Source organism: Oreochromis aureus, linkage group 7, assembly GCF_013358895.1.
Source record: "Oreochromis aureus strain Israel breed Guangdong linkage group 7, ZZ_aureus, whole genome shotgun sequence".
Taxonomy (NCBI): domain Eukaryota; kingdom Metazoa; phylum Chordata; class Actinopteri; order Cichliformes; family Cichlidae; genus Oreochromis; species Oreochromis aureus.
Genome location: NC_052948.1, coordinates 27484150 through 27501848, shown reverse-complemented (window position 1 = coordinate 27501848; position 17699 = coordinate 27484150). Strand labels below are relative to the sequence as shown.

Below are 17699 nucleotides of genomic sequence, written 5' to 3'. Positions count from 1 at the left end.
AGGGAGTGCCATATTGTGTATAAACAGTTTAATTAACAGATATATTTGATTATCTTAATTGATAAGATATATAACCAAATGTGTGATTAGTAACAATGTTTTCTAATTGTTTTTTGTTCTTTTTTACTTGTGTTAAGCAAAAATGTATTGATGGGTTGGTCCTAAAAAAGAGGCTCTTACGCCTCTCAAATGGCTGAGAGCTCTTTCAAATAGAAAGAGTAAAGTAGTAAAACACAGAAAAATATATCAAATCAGAGAGAGAGCATAAGTCTATTTTAGCAGGAGTGGGGCTGGTGGATGTTTGCCTGGTGCCGTAGCGGTCATGTCAGTGGGGAGATCATGGGGTTTCTCTGTGAATTTCACATTCCCGTGGCAGTGTGCTAGGTGCTTGCTCAGATTTCAAGTTCAATTTTTCGTTTTGTTTTCATGTAACCCCTTCTGCTGTGATTACTCATGTAGTAGCATTCCAATAGCTCCCTATTCTCATTCCTTTTCCACTCAAGTCTTCTTGCTCCAGTAGCCCACTTCTCATCAGTGTGTCCTGGTTCCTCAACACTTGACGCAGACCTTGTTAATCCAACGTCTGAGTAATTAAAATATTTTTTCTAAGTTCTATTATAAATAAATTATATAAGTTCTATTATAAATCGCAGTTCTTTATATTTCTGTATTCAACATGCCCATGCAAATGAAATACCACATTCTCTGTTTGCATTTGTTTGATGTGTTATATTCAACACATGTTGCATGTATGTAGCATAACGGTCACCACAATTTTTATCCGTGGTGGAATTATGTTTGAATCACCCCAAAGTATGGAATGAAGAATTTGAAAACCACCCACAAGGCAGGTTGACTTTAAGCTTATACTTGATTTGTTTTTCATTCATACTGCCACTTCCTCATCTTAAACTCTCACTTTATAATAATTATGCCCTTCTCTGCCATCACTCTGTCTCATTTCTCTCTGTGCTTCATTTTTGTCTTTCTTAGGTCAATAAGCAGCAGCTACAGGCAGTAAAGGAGCGTTTTCTTGCTTTCCTCAATGGTGAAACTCAAATTGTGGCTGATGAAGCTTTCTGCAACGCTGTGAGAAGCTACTATGAGGTAAGGTGATTGAGTGAGTTTTGTAAAACACAACAAATGTGATTTTAGCTTTACAATTCTATGGCAGGACTGGGACTCGCTTCAGGCATTGCCTTAATTCCTGTTATGTTGTTTCTGACCCACAAACAGTCTGACAGAAAGGTGTAACCAACCTGACAATATACTCCTATAGTTATTAGACTGTGTCCTCCTTAGTTGCTTTCAACAGAGGTGGTGAATTTTCCCAGTTGGTTGATATTAATGTTGACATGAAACTTCTAGAACTATGTTTATTCTTTGCAAAGCTGACTGAGGCTAGTATGAAACAAAGGATACATTTCTATGCTTATAAACTGCCTTGAATGCTGTAGCAACATATATAAGTAAATCCTATTTTTCCTTTCTACTGAGTTAATGTTATCGATGATGCACTACTTAATTTGAAATGTGAATCTATTTAAACAAGGTAGTAGCAGCAGCAGCATTATATCCAGCTTTAGTGGCAACAGCTTTCTTGCTTGTTCTACTTCTACGGTTTCAAGCACAGATAAGCAGACAGATAACTCCAACATCTGACAGGCCTATTGTCTCATTTATTAAGACGTTTCCTTCAAAATGCTGCCAGAGTAAAACTGAAAGAAATTAACAAACATATCCTGCTCACACTCATTTACATATGTTGCCATATAAACAATGGAAATACACTGCAAGCAACAACGTGAAAGTCCTACTGTATAAATGCTGCCCAAGTATGCATTACACGTGAAAGGTTTTATACAATGTCACAAATCTAGGCAGCTGGGCAACTTTCCTAAGCACAATAATAATGCATCTCTGAGATGCTAATATACAAATGAAATAACGGGCAATGAGACCTAAAGCATACAATCACAAATGTATGTAAAGTATCGAAAATGATAATGACATGTCAACAACTGAAAATACAGGCAGTGCTTTCCAAAAGGTAACAAATAAGGATGGTGTTGGATTCAGATGACTGAATGTGCTTACCGGTGGAACCGGTAACATGGGGCTGAGGAGGACTTGGACAGCTGAGTCGAGGACATTGAAAAGTCTCTTGACTTCCAAATTGATGAAATTTCTACTATCAGATTGCAACAGAAAATCATCATTGACAATGTGGAGGAGGTAAAGCTCCTCCACATGCAAAATGCAGAGAAAGAGCATCATTAGATATCAGCATTAACGGGACCTCAGTTTGGTGTTTCACAAAGCTGCTGAGCTCAGACCTGCAGAGCTTCTGTTTTAAACACTGAATGTACTCAGCTGCATGAAGAGCACATGAGATTTTCTCTGACACAATTAAAACCTGATACAGGTCAAAGGTCATCACAATTATTAAATGAAAATAACAAATTAGACTTCTATGAAACTTTCTCCTGCTGTTTTTATTTAAAGTTTCCATATTAGCAGGCTGCAGAGTGCTCTGTGAGTGTGATGGATCTAAAACTGTTTAAATCTTCAGTTTTATATCATCCTCAGTCTGATGTTAAAGTCTGAAAGGACAGCATTACATTTCTGATATTAGCAGTAACTCTGGGCCTCTGTGGAGTGTGCAGCTGATGTTATCTCTGTCTAAAAAGAGGATAAAAAAAAAAAAAAAAACCAAACAAAACAAAAACCTAAGGAGTGCTGAATCATTCAAAAACTTTAGACCAGTGGTCTCCAACTCCAGTCCTCGAGAGCTACTGTCCTGCAGCTTTTAGATGCAGCCTTGTTCCAACACACCTGAATCAAATGAATGGCTTGTTACTAATCAGTCAGTTTATTTATAAGCACGCATCCTTGTGGGTGGGCTTCGGAAAAGTTCATTTCTGAACATAGCTGTGGTATCATGATCAGAAAAGTCCAGTTGGCAACCATTTCATTCATATGAATCAAAATTGGTCTTGTCTGGGTTATCTTAGGATCAAGCATGCACAGCTTCCAAAAAGAGGAGGGGACATAATACTCTACTCTTACAGTGTGACTTTTATTGGATTTTCACTCTGGACACTTGACTCCAAAAGGTCTTAACGGAGAAAAATTGACATTTATCCTTTTCAGCAACTCCCATTTATTTCAGTACAATATAAGTTTGAGCTTTTCTTTATATTTCTTGTGTGTGTGTAGTATAACGAATGCTTGTGTCCAGCTTGTAATTAAGTAAAGTTCTGCACTGTTTTTAAGAAAAGTGTTCAGTGTAATATGTAATGACTTTTTTTACTTTACTTTTTTTGAGTAATGACCCCAACACTGACCACAACAAAAAGGGGAAATACCTCCAACATGCACAAACACTTGAGCATGCAACATGTTGTTAATTTACCTGATATATCTTTGATATGCTGCTTAGGTGGTAACTCTCAAAGTGGAGCCAATGAAAATTGATTAGGTATCGACTCAATAAGTGATAACAATAATGGAGTCAAGTTCAGCAGATTCTTATCAATTCACATCCCTAATGGGGGCAAAGTGTCTCTACCTGAACTCCTGGTGTTCTCCGTGGCTGGAACCTGCTAACTTCTGGGGTAGTGTTGGCATCCTCTTCTGACTTCCAGGGCTCAGAGCTGATTTGTGGCTCCGCTGCCTGAGCCAGTGGCGATCTGGGCCTGGTGAGCTTGTTATGCCTCCTCTGTCTCCCTGCAGACATCCTAGTGAGATTCTGTGTGGATGTCAGAGGCTCCTCCGCATCTTCCCCCTCTTCTCTTCTTCCAGAACAAAAAGTCTATCACAAGTCTCTCAAAATTTCAAAAGTCACTATCAATATCAATCGTCAGTCGCTTGCTGCCATAACTCTCACAATTTGCTCCTCGTCCTCAGCAACCAAATGTCATGGGTTGCCATATATTTTTTTGGATTGGTTGGCTGTGTTTAGAAAGTCCAATATTTGTCATGTCTTCCTGCAGTAAACATTAAACCGTGCACAGGAAATATTATGCAGGAAATTCTTTTTCCTACCTCGTGTTTTTCTTGGCACCTGGCTCAAACAGGCTCTCCTCCACAAGCTAACAGGTGGATTTTCAGGTTTCAGCGCAGCTAGCCCAAAATGACCAAGCTAAGGAGACAGAGAGCTATCTCAACAAATTAGAACAACTGTTCATCCACATATGTGAGTTTCATCAACCTGCCACTGTTGGTTAGGATCTTATCCTTATATCCTTTGTGATATGACCTTAATATTAGTATGAATAGCTCTCCATGGACTATAGTGTAGTCTTCTATATTTACATGCTGTCATTTACATTTTACGTTTGGATTTCACTTACAACAAAGAGACAGAACAAATAATATCAAAGCCATTCTTTTTATGTAACACATCTTAGAATTAATAGAAATAACTAAAGGTTCCCAGGTTTGTTTGTTTTTTTAATGCTAAAATCTGTGTTTTCAATGCTCGTTGCCTTTCCTTTGCAGGGCTTCCTAAAAAGTGAGCGTATTTCCCGGATGGTTCAGAGCGGTGGCTATTCAGCTAATGACTTTCGTGAGGTTTTCAAGAAAAACATTGAGCGCCGTGTCCGCAGCCTTCCTGAGATCGATGGGCTGAGCAAAGAGACTGTGCTCAGTTCCTGGATCGCAAAGTATGATGCTATCTACAGAGGGGATGAGGACCTGTGGCGTCAACCACAGAGGGCACACCTAAGTGCTGTTTCAGAGCTCATCCTTAGTAAAGAGCAACTCTACAAGATGTTCCAGCAGATCCTCAATATCCGCAAGTTTGAGCACCAGCTCTTGTACAATGCCTGCCAGGTGAGCTGCTTGAGGGTGACCGTGACAGCCAGACACACAAACTGAATGCATAATAGTCAATACTTGTAATCTCTGAACAACGTCCATTGCTTAAATGTAAATTCTGTCTTCTGTTCTAATTATTTGCTAGACCTGCTAGATAGGGGCTTTCCACTGATTTTAGTATCTTCTAACTTCTCTCTACAGTAATTATTTTTCTTCTGTGTGTCTTTTTATAACACTTTTCAGTTCCTTTCAGATCAGGGTTTTTCTCCCTTTTTACATGTTTGGCTTAAATTCAGGATTTAAACATATTCCATGAGAATCAGAATATTATTCTGTTACTTATACAAATTGTTGTGTCCACACTTTAAATAATTTCTCATGTCACTATGTTCCGTCTCAGCATCATTGCTAAAACCAGAAAGATTGTGCATATGCTATTTGCACTTAAAGCTGGGAATGTGTTTGTCTTTATATTTGGGGGGAAAAAATTAATGAAAAAAAAATCAGGCGTTAAACTGGAATTCAGCAGGTGTGGGGAAACCTAGAATGAGTTATACTGGCTCCGTGTGAGGTAAAGAGTCAAAACTCTCTATTTTTACTCTTATATACATGGTGTGATCACCTGACCTGTGCTGCCGTCTATATGCTTCAGTATGTACTTCTATGTAAATGTAGAATTCTGTGACTTAATCTAAGCACCATCACTTTAAATCCAAATTCATTTCTGCTACTCTTGATGTAACCTGACTTTGACCATAAACACCACAGCCGCTGTGCAGCAATCCAACACAGTCGTTACTCTACGTTCACCACAGTATGGCAGGCAAACCAGTTTATCTTGCACTAAGCTGCAGGATAAACAGACCAAAAATGCCGTTCCAGAAAAAAACAATCTCTTGCTTTTTATTTCATTATGTCAGCTATGACATTTGTTTGACTCTGCTGAATAAAGTGAGCTCTCCTATCAGTACATCTAATCAGATTTGAATGTAACCACAGAGAACAGGAATACAAAGTAGCACTGAACAATGTGATTAACTTGTTGCATTGAGAAAACAAAACAAACAACCAAAAAAGACTCCTGCACCCTGAAAGTCCATAAAACACACAAACTCATTCATGTCTGTATCAAAAATCTTAAGATTCAGATTGGGGTTTATAGATTGGTTCAATCATTTGCGCCATTAAATTTTTTTTTTAAATAAATAGGTTGATTAAAGGAAAATAACATGATTGAATTGTGAACAACCATCCACACACTTCCTCCTCATCCTTTAGGGCAGGTTCAGAGCCAGGAAAAAAATGGGAGAAAGAATTGTTGTTGTGTTTTTGTTTTTTTTTTTTAAAGCAACGGTTCACACGCTCGAGTTTCCTTATTTTTTACATCTAGTGACATTTCGAGCACACCTGAAACACCAAGCAGCACCATCTTAACTAAACTTTGAACAGTCGACAGTCAGCAACGTCCAATCAAGAACCAAATATTGGACAAACAAGTGAAAAATCATCATTGACAGATTTTTCACTTACGTGTCTGTTGTTTGGCCTACATAAGATCTAATAATGTTGTATGTTGACGAACATTAGTTTTTATAGGTGTATATAAAAACAAAACAAAAAAACAAAAAAAACATTGCATGCATGACAAGGAGCTTCCTTGTTTTGATGTCAGGGCCTTCTATCTCCACTTTCAGCCAGTTGATTATCCCAGCAGAGTATCTGATGACTAGCAGGGACGTAGGTGTTTATTGCCTGGATCTTGTTCTTCCCATTTATCTGACTCCTCAGGACTTGCCTCACTTTCTGCAAGTATTTGGTGGTTGTTGTTTTCCTACTGGCCTCTTCGTGGTTCCTGGTTGCCCGTGGGAAATCCCCTCAGTCCTTCCCTCTCAATAAGCTGTCTAATTTAAACAATATATAAGACCAAGTTAACAGTTTATCCGGATATGACACATTGGTGGAAAGAGCAGCTACAAAGTTTCCTTTTCTTCATGTCTGAGTTTGTTGATTAACGTGTGTGTGTGTGTGTGTGTGTGTGTGTGTGTGTGTGTGTGTGTGTGTGTGTGTGTGTGTGTGTGTGTGTGTGTGTGTGTGTGTGTGTGTGTGTGTGTGTGTGTGTGTGTGTGTGTGTGTGTGTGTGTGTGTGTGTGGTAAATATATTATATGGCATGTTTTTCACAGGCTTGACATCCTGCTGAACCTCTCACATCCTCTCTTTTTTTTTCTCCCTTCTTTTTCAGCTCGATAGCATGGATGAGCAGGCAGCTCAGATCCGTAGAGAGCTGGATGGAAGGTTACAATTGGCCGAAAAGATTGCCAAGGTAAGAATCTGTCAGAAGTGCAATAAAAGATTCAACTCATTCAAACTTTTCCATTCTCCCATACAGCTCTGACAAGTTCAGGGCACACATGGGTACAAACAGTTTTATCCCCCACATGCCCCCTTGTTTAAATTGATCGGCAGTTGAATGGGACTGCTCCCTTCTGGAAATCAACATTGTCTGGCCTTCAGTTAGCCTTTCTGGGTGTGTCTCATTGATTAGCAACTGGTCCATTTGTTCTGCTTGACACTCATGGAGTGCAGTTATTTATTTATTTTTTTAATCAGTAGGCGTGAATATGTCAGTTTCTGGTGCTGTCCAGCTCTTCATCCTTGAGACTCTGTCTTGGATGTCTACGACTCTGTGATGTTTGCTGGATCTTTTTCAGTGAGGTCGCTGTGGTCTGCTCTAACTCCACTAGCCACTAAGCTTTGTTGGAATGGATTGCATCCATCCTAGTATTCTCCCAGTATTGCTCCATCTTGGTGGGGCTGTTCTCATATTGTTCCTCTGCCATTGAGAGTACACCTTGGTTCAGAGGAGTACAGCTGGTTATTTCTCCTGGCTGAAGCTTAAACTATTATTAAATTTTTAATGTTAATTTTAATCTACACTGACTCACTTCATTCGTTGTTTTAAGTACTAATTGATTACTTGCATCCAGAAAATGTCACATGACTTTTATTTCCTAAAAGACACACGTCCAATGTTTACGTTAAAATGAACTTTAATGTGTGTTGTGTTTCCTTCAGGAACGGAAATACCCAAAGTTTGTCTCTGCTGACATGGAGGTTCTGTATGTGGAGGAGCTGCGATCATCTGTCAACCTACTGATGGCAAATTTGGAGAGTCTGCCTGTGTCTAAAGGAGGTCCAGACTTCAAACAGAAGCTCAAACGCTCCACCATAAATAACACCTTTCTAGATCTTGGAGATGAGGGAGTTCTGTCGAAGTCAGACATCGTCTTGTCTTTCACTCTGGAGGTGTGTTTGGGTTTATAGAAATATCTGCTGGTAACTTGCTCACAAAATACAGTGCTGTGAAAAGCTAATTGCCCCCTTCACTATTTATTATGCCTGTAACAGACATGCAAAAAAATATTTTAGATCATTAAACACATTTTATTTTATTTTTTTTTTTTTGACAAAGATATCCTGAGTAGATTAAAATTCTTTTTTAAATGTATGATTTGAAATCTAGGTAATCCTAGGATACTTCATGACCTTTAGTTCATTCATTCAAAACTCTTCCAGCTGGGTGTGTTTCCTCTTTCTGTTACTTCTTCAAAGAGAAAGTGTCAGTGGTAAAAGCTGGTGGTGTGAATGGGTTACTCTGGGTTGAAAACTGAGTTTGTTTGTTGTTCTGTTTGTTGGTGCCAAACCTCTGTTGATTTTCTCAGATTGTAATCATGGAGGTCCAGGGCCTGAAGTCAGTGGCCCCAAACCGTATGGTTTACTGTACCATGGAGGTAGAAGGAGAAGAAAAGCTACAGACCGACCAAGTAGAAGCCTCAAGACCACAGTGAGTTAATCTTCCTGATCTGTTCAGACCAGGGGTGGGCAGTTATTTTACCAAGGGACCACATGTGAAATTGTGACTGTTGTGGAGGTCTGCAGCAATAAGCTGAACTCAGTTCTGCTCCATGTTATTTCATCTCCTGTTGAACTTATTACTGCAGCCCTCTACAACAGTTCCAGTTTCTCATGTGGTCTCTTGGGAAAATGAATTACCCACACTTGATTTAGGCCGTTTAGAATACCCAGATCTCAATTTTGGCCACCCAAGTTTGTGAATGTTATAATCTGAGAACAAAGGAGTTTCAAACTGATACCATAGGTGTATCTACTAAAAGTCTTGGACAGTTCAGTGATCTCGACCTCATGGTCAAGGTAAGAGGTCAAGTTTTCTGAAAATTTTGTGAATACGATAACTTGAGAAGGGAAGAGTGAAAAGAGAAGGGGAAGGAGACAAATTGCTGTACAGTCCCATATACAGTGGGGCTAACTACATCAGACTAAACTCACAATTCCAGCTTCTAATCTTTAAGTGTCAATTTTAGCTGCACAGTTTGTTGGTCCATTAATAAAATGGGCTGATACTATCCCAGGCAGAATTCTGTTAGAATATTCTTTTCAATTTAATTTCACAATAAAGGGTTGAGAGGAAATTACAGGAGACCAACCAAGTTTATTCAGTTCAGGTCAGAACCAAAATGAATGAAAAAAGGGAGAAACCCAGACAGACTGGAGCAATAAAAGTCATGCTGTGCAGATTAATGACCACCTAGACAAGAGGGAACATGACAAAGTTGTGCAGAAAAAAATAAGTACAATAATTATAACCTCTGGGACTGAATTTGAAGCTAGTTGAAGGAAAAGTCCCAAAAAACACTCAAAAAATGAGTAAATTCCAGTGAATTTCAATGTTAAAATTTCTAATTATGTCTAATTTTACAGTTGCGTCTTTTAAAAAACTCACTCTTTCTATGAGTTCCATAAGGAGGTGGATTTTAAAAAATAAATAAAATGTAACTAATTTAAGTCTCATATAACCTTAAATTTTTCTTTATTATGGAGGTGGTTGCTTTGACTAACAGGCATTTTTAATACAATTATCTGACAAATAATGTGGCTTGCTGTGCGGTTAGCAGCCAAGGCAGTACCAAGATGGTGTGGTAGTCGAACATTTAGTTGTGAGGCAGCAAAAAGGCTGCTAACGTTAGCAGGCCCATCAAGCTCAAGTTAAATCTGTTTATCTTCAATTCCTCACTGTCCCAGTGTCTTTGGCAGTAGGTCAACAGCAGTGTCAACCTACAACTTTACAAATCATTAAAATTCTCATATCTTTCAGGTGGGGGACTCAGGGGGACTTCACCACAACTCACCCTCTGCCTTCTGTTAAAGTGAAGCTCTTCCTAGAGAGCACCGGGGTCTTAGCTTTGGATGACAAGGAGCTGGGCAAGGTGAATAAACCTAAAACCTATTATTGTGGTTTATTAAAATGTAGTATGTAATGTTTAGTAGATAATATTTACTTGTTTAGAAAAGTTCTCTATATAAAGATAATTAACTACATTGAAATGATCAAAATGAAAATAATTGTGTAATTTAGTCTGCATTAGTTACATTGTCATTTTAGGCATAGTGTTATTGATAATAAATGTGACTTTAGATACAACATTTCTTCAATTTCATTTCTCTGTTGTGAGTTTGTTGTTTTTTTTCATTTCCAAACTTTGATAATGAATTGATATTTGTCTCCAGGTTATCCACGTTTATCAATGAGTATAGTGTGATACATTTATCAAAGTTGTTTAAAACTTTGAGACAACCTTAATGTTGTATCAAAGATGGTTTTTTTGCTCAGAAACCTGGGTGACTGCTACTTTTTTTTAACCACTTGACCATAATAGGCTGATTGGGTAATGTTGTCACCCTGCTGGGCAGCGGATAGGCAGGAAACATTGGCACCCAAGATTGTGAATGCGGTAACTTGAGAACAAAGTGATGTAGAATTTTGAAATTGGTACCATAGGTGTACCTGTTAGAGGGCTGTGGGTACCAAGACTTCCTAAGACTTCTTCTGACAATCAGAAACTGAAGAAACACTAGACAAGGGGAAAAAAAGTCCAGTTACCTAGCACTTCCAGATACACTATAACTGATAAGTCTGTACAGGCTACTGGCAGAAGGCCAAAAGTCTCTCAAAAGCAAAACAGGGTCAGAATAATTTCAGAGGTCATAAAAAATTTGTTTGGAGAAAAAAAAGCCATCAGTGAAGGTTTAGAGAATTTGATTGGCAGGTGAGAGACATATTTTGTCAGACAACTGCAAGTTCAAAAAGCTTCAGATGTTATTTGTAATTTTGTAGAACGTTTGTGGTTCACACATATCTACAAGATCCAAACACGTTGTTGTATACAAGTTAAATCCTGATTATGCTGAATTCACTGTTCACAGTGTGTTTATGGAGGAGATGCATTTGTATAGCGCTTTACTCAGTCCCTAAGGACCCCAAAGCGCTTTACACTACATTCAGTCATCCACCCATTCACGCACACATTCACACACTGGCAATGGCAAGCTACGTTGTAGCCACAGCTGCCCTGGGGCGCACTGACAGAGGCGAGGCTGCCGGACACTGGCGCCACCGGGCCCTCTGACCACCACCAGTTGGCAAACATGGGGCTAGTATCTTGCCCAAGGATATTTGGCATGCAGCCAGGAGGCAGCCTGGGATCGAACCACCAACCTTCTGATTAGTGGCTGACCTGCTCTGCCACCTGAGCTACAGCCAAGTCAAAGCACAGTGAAAACAATGACTGATGGTTGCTGGTTGGAAGTTTCTTTTTTCTTCCAGACTACATAAAAGAAACTTCCTACTGCATGAGATCAGCTGTGATTGGTACATATAAGCATGTGGTCAGGTGCTGATTAAGGGAATGCTTGATTTGGTTTTCCTTCTAGTTCTATTGATGAAGCATGTGATTTTAATACTGCTTGAACATATTCATTTAATTTTGGGAAGTCGAAATCAAGATTAAAATTTGATCATTTAGTCTTGCCCTAGATAAATAGTCAACGAGCTAATACAGTCTTATCATATGTGGAGGGATTTAATGAAAAAAATTGTGTAATGTTTTTTTGTAACTCCAAAACAAAATTCCAGACGGACCAGTGAACAATTTAATTGTTGGCGAGGATGTAGTCATTGTTTGGCAGACCAGGTATTGGCAAAAATCATCAAGAAAGAGCAGAGTACTCTTTGATCCAATGTTCTGAACTGCTCATCTCACAGAAGAGAATGGGAAGAACCACTTATTTCCTCTGCACAAAGCATTTATAGCTTGTCATCCTTTGTACCTCCTCTCTTCTCTTACTGGACATTATATCTTCTGAGATGACAACTGGTGTCATGCACGGTGACGTCCAATCACACAGTCCAGCCACACTTTATCATCCTCTCTCTATTTGACTTACACATACATATACGTGATTTAAAACAAGCTTTAAAAACACTTTAAAATCATATTTTCTTTTTATTCACCTACATAGGAATACTTTCTTTTACTTTTTTCTTTAAATCTCTGGGTTTGCTCATCACAATATACTCAATACAGTTACTTTTATTAAATCATACATTTAAAAGGTCGGACATTCTTTTACATGAGTGGCTCCTTGGTGTCACTCACCATTCCCATCTTTTTCTCATGACCACTCTCTCACAGCCTCCGAAGTTATCTTTGCATGACACAACTTATCAATTACAAGGTAGCCATGCTTTAAAGCGTAGCCTGATTTACCTCTTTTACTTCAAATTGGACCACAATTTGCAAAAACATTATGCTGTATTAAATAAGACTTGAGACTATAAATTTAGTAGGAACTATTAAATAGGTCTTTACTGAGGTCTTAGGTAGGAAGCTGAGGGCTATTTTCCCATAGACTTCTACTCTTTTTTTCTTTTCTTTTTTTTTTTTTCTGTAAACCCAAAGGAGATGCTGTCTGCTGGCAAAACATTGGAAAAATAAGCAGCAGTTTGGTTTAGGTAGGCAAGATGACAGTGTTTCTTATGCCTTAAAGCGCATTTACCTTCTCTTTTACTCTGAATCAAAGCATAAATTACAAAAACAGCATTATACTGTATTAAATAGGATTTGAAACTATTGACTAAGACTGTAAATTTAATAGAAATGTGTTTACTAATAAGTCATGAAGCGGAGTGCTGTTTTTCTATAGACTTCTATAGAATGGAATATATAGATCTACTTCCTGATCTATTTCGCCATTCCTCCCCTCTCAGGTAATCCTGAACCCGACTACCTATGGACCAAAGCACACAGAGTTCCATCGTATGATTGTCCCCAAGAACAGCCAGGACACGGAGCTGAAAATCAAACTGGCTGTCCGCATGGACAAACCTCCCAACGTGAAGCACAGCGGGTGAGTCACATGCTATATCCTGTTTCGTTTTTCTTTTTTGTGGGCGGGGTTTCAGTTGGGGTTTTTTTTTCCAAAGTTTTTTACTTCAGTGCTTGACAGTTGGACAGCAAAGAAGTCACAGCCCAGCCCAAGTTTGTAAATGTAATAACTCAAGAAGGAAGTGACTTGACACCATAGGTCTGTCTACTAAAAATCTCTGACAAGTTCAATTCTTGATCTTGTGAATGCGAAAAGTTGAGACCGGTGTCACGTAGGATTTTCAAAATGATACCAACGGTACCTCTACTAAAAATCTAGTGAAACATTCGAACCCCGGTGACCTTGATGTCAGAAGCAAAGTTTTCTGAGGAGGATTTTGAAATTGGTATCATAGGTTTATCATAGGTAATCACTGTAGGCTTAAGTCCTTCATCTCTATGGAAATAAAACAGTTGTGGCTCGGAGTATAAAAGAAAAATCAAAAATATATTTTTTGCAGTTAGAATGTCATAAAATATTAAAATAAAAAACAAGTGCATGATGGTATCAATCAAACTTATTCACTGTGGCGTGTTTGTAACAAACAAACATATGTCACAAATGGTTCATTGAGGAAGGTTTTATTTTGTTTTTTATCAACACTTTTTAGCCTGGTTGGTTTTCTCAATGGCAACTAAAATTAGGGTCACTATTCTTTTACAATATTTCTGTGTAGGACCTGTTTGAGTTGTTACTGTGTAGTTTTTATTTTAACCAGAAGATGGAAGCAAATTCTAATTCTCCAACCTGCAAGTGATGCTGAAAGAAATATTTATTTTCTTCTAACATTTCATCTCTCAATTGAGGAGTTCGTTTTTTTATATATATATGTTGTATTGAGTAAGTTTTTTTCTTCTTCAAAATTTACAGTAATAATTATAATTGGTTTTAAACTAACAGTTTTAAATCTTTTCCTTGGAAAAGATGATGCAGAGTCTATGGTCTCAGCAGTTGTCAGTGTTTCCACTCTTTGTGGAAAAAAAACAAACAATCTGTTGGACAATCTGACTTCATGTAACTAAATTCTGATGTATTTTCTGAAAGATAAGAGGAATGAGTCACACCTCTCATTTTGACTCATGGTTTATGACTCAGGCAGAAGCGTGGTTTGTCTAACAATTTTAAGGTCTGTGTTTGCTTTCCAATTCCAGTCTACAAGTCAAAGCATCCTTGGGCGAGATACTGAACCCTAAGTTGCTCATGATGTAGCCTTCAAATTTTAGGCGCTTAGGTATAGAAAGAAGCACTTGTATGAATGTGTTTGTGTATGAATGAGCCTCACACATCTAATGAGCCTCCCGCAGGAGCCGACAAACTGTTCTGTTCTGTACTGTTCATTACAGTAACAATGTGGGAGTCGGGCAGTTTTAATAATTGACTGGCTGGTTGGTAACTGCACTCCATCTGTAGCCTTCTTGGTTTACACAAGGGGTCAGTATTGGTCTCTCTGTTACTTCTGCCTCTCTGGTCCATGTTCAGCTCTTCTCTTTGTTGGTTTTCTGGCATTTGATTTATTAAGGGTTTTGCTGTGCATGCTGCTTTGATGCTGTTCCACCAAGTAACTGAGGTCAATGTCTTACATGCTGCATTTCTGAGTTTTACCTATAAGATTATCAAAATAACTCCACACATGTCAACGAAATGAGTCCAAAAAGAGTCCAGCTGAAGCACTTCATTACTTCTCTTATAGCAAAGAAAATATAGAAAAATAGAAAAATTGATTCTGTTAAAAGAGATTTTGCATTTGGCAGTGTTTTTGGGCTTAAGTTCAGACTGTAAAAAAAGACAGTCAAAAAGTAGTCAAAGTGAATTAAACTCAATTAGGAGACCAACAGATGCAAGAGCACATTTGATGGTCAAAATAAAATGGGCAGGAATACAGATGTAGCAAACGAAATGGAACTACTTTATTTAAATCCCCAAACGTTGATACTGTGCATCTGGACGCAGCGTTTTCTTTATTTCAAATTCAAAATTTTTTTGTATTTTATGTGAACAGTAGAAGAAAACCAGCAGTCTACACTCATTTATCATAAATATGATTCTGTCTTCTCTTAAAGTCAAGAGTGTGTGTGTGTGTGTGTGTGTGTGTGTGTGTGTGTGTGTGTGTGTGTGTGTGTAAGAACAAAGTTATTTTATGAAAAATGTCACTTTGCTCAGATTCTCCCAGTGAAACCAATTAATTTGCTAAAATCTCATTTTCTTATAATCCAACATGTATTCGTTATTTTAAGGCAGATATTCTTTTAATCTGTCCCTTTGTTAGAAACAAAGGTTGACCATTAGGCATCTGTGTTAGTTTTAAAACATGAACACATCATTTTCTGAAAATGTTTTTTTCTTATTTTAACAAGGAAATGTGTCTTTGTGTTCTCCACATCACCATAAATTGTATTGTGTGAAACAGTATTGATTAATTACTAACTATAAATAACTGACACTTTTTATTTTTGTAAAAAGGAAAAAATAACATTTTAATGCTTTTTTTTTTTTTTTTTTCCTCCCTAAACATCACCTCTGCGGGAGGCAGAGTATCTATTTTTTATTTGTGCTAAAATAAATGAACTGTATTACGAACTCATTAATGCCGTTGCAGATAATCTGTTCTATCACTTTGTCTTAAAGTATGTGTTTTTTCTTACGATTTATCAAAATCGCAGCAAATCTGCTGAGGTTATAACCAGATTTAAACACAAACCCTTTCTTCATTGTTGTAATATTGGTTCTTTTATTTCAAACAAATGGCAACTAATATATAAATACAATGAGAATAAGTGTAGTTGCTCAGTGTGTCGACAGACTTTAAAACCCTGAGAGTCTAAATGTCTGGCTAAATGACCAGTTTAAGATGGATGTTTTTGTGCTGTGAGGACTGTTAAATGTCTGCAGTGAACTTTTTGGCATCAGCCGTCCATCTCTTTGGATCCTTGCAGCTGAAGGATGTTTGAAACAGCAGGAAGGAGCAGGACTGACAACCAAATAATTTTCACAAGTGGCTGGCGAACAGTGCCACATGTTAACCTGGAGTCATGCAGAATGGCCCAGATTCTCCATCCAGACACACCACAGCCTTGACTGGAGGCCTTTTCTTTAAGGGCAGGCATCAGGGCTGAAGAAAGAGGTCTCGCCATGGATTGATTTTCCTCACTTGCACTTGCCTGTATCCCACGCTTTAGGAGGCCCAGGAGCAGCCATTGATTGAGAGGCCATGCTGGTCATTCTTCCATTTTGAGCTGCTGTTGTTGTCATGGCCTCTTTCAGCTCAAAACTCATTACTTTAGTTTCACTTTAGATAAAAAATAATTGTTGCTAATAATTTGGTATCATATTGTAATATGAGGCATAATAAAAAATAATATCAAAATAATAATTTGGTACAAAGAGGCTCACAAAAGCTTGTAAATATTTTAAATGTAAATGTAGTTTTTGTTCTTTTAGGTTTTGTTTTTCTCGGGGCGGGTTGCATTAAAACACTATATTAAGCTTTTATCTGAAGCAGGAGGAAAATAAATATCTCAAGCAAAACGTTGAAAACAACACTTTCTCCTGAAGTTGTCTATTTCTATACTTGGTTTTTTTGTCATTTGTACCTACAAGCTTCAAGAGCAGTTATTTCCAATTAATAGTAAGCTGCTTTTCCTTCATTTATTGGTGAATTGAAAGAGATATCTACCTAAATGTGAGACGATGCAAAATCCAAAGAGTGATTGACTTTAAAGGTTATTAATTTGGATGTTGAAAACATGTATGCTCTTTTATTTTAGAAAATACAAAAACTCCTGCTGAGCTCCACAAATCCATTTCACATTTGACAAAACAGTCTTTCCTCAGGACCCCTTTAGTGGGTCTTCTGGATCTTTCGGTGATATTACATGATCTTTATCAGCTGCTGGAAAACTTCAAAAAGCTTTTTAACTCTTCAGTGTGAGACTTGCTGTTTGAATTAGAGCTGACAAGCTGTATGTCAAGTATTTTGAAAGTGCGTCCTGTAGGCCAGCAGCAGCCCTCGGTAACATTTTGTAAATGATAGATGGACTGGTTCCTATATAGCGCTTTTCTACTCTGACTGAGCACTAAAAACACTCGTGTGGTGTGTTCGCATGAAAAAGAAAGAAAGAGTAAACCATAAAGTGACACTCTGTCAGCATAATTTTGAGAAGTCCTACTGTGTACATTGTTGATGAGCACAAAGCCTGATGAACCAAATTCTACAGACCATTTAAAGAAGAGGACTAATAAGAGTTTCTACTACTTAAATTACTACTTCTGCCACTTTGAAAAAAGTAACTTTGCTTGTTTTTGTGATTTAGAGGATCACATACATTTATAAAAATCCACTGCAACCACAGTTCATCAGGCAAAATGCTTCAGAGTATTTTTTTTATTCTCAAGAATATCTTTATTTAATTTGAGCAGAGTTTCTGAGTCTTTCAGTTAAAGAGATAAGTGGGTTAAGTTTTACGCAAATTTCTCACCTTGGAAAAAATATTTTCTACATGAAAGTCTTACATGATTGAATAGTAAAACTGACAAATTAGGTTAAATAGTTTAAAATAGATGTAAATCCGTTTTAGTCAGGACTATTACGTATGACTTA

The 17699-nt window shown here is 37.8% G+C and overlaps 1 protein-coding gene across 3 annotated transcripts in view; it reads left to right on the top strand.

Annotated features, from left to right (window-relative positions):
* cadps2 (Ca++-dependent secretion activator 2) overlaps positions 1 to 17699 on the top strand; it is a 142297-nt gene that overhangs the window by 10545 nt on the left and 114053 nt on the right. For all 3 annotated transcript variants that reach the window (XM_039615160.1, XM_031742037.2, XM_039615161.1), the window contains exons 2-8: positions 994 to 1107; positions 4504 to 4836; positions 7062 to 7142; positions 7895 to 8125; positions 8542 to 8663; positions 9993 to 10104; positions 12945 to 13084. In XM_039615160.1, the coding sequence (XP_039471094.1) occupies positions 994 to 1107; positions 4504 to 4836; positions 7062 to 7142; positions 7895 to 8125; positions 8542 to 8663; positions 9993 to 10104; positions 12945 to 13084 (1133 nt within the window). The remainder of the gene's footprint in view (positions 1 to 993; positions 1108 to 4503; positions 4837 to 7061; positions 7143 to 7894; positions 8126 to 8541; positions 8664 to 9992; positions 10105 to 12944; positions 13085 to 17699) is intronic.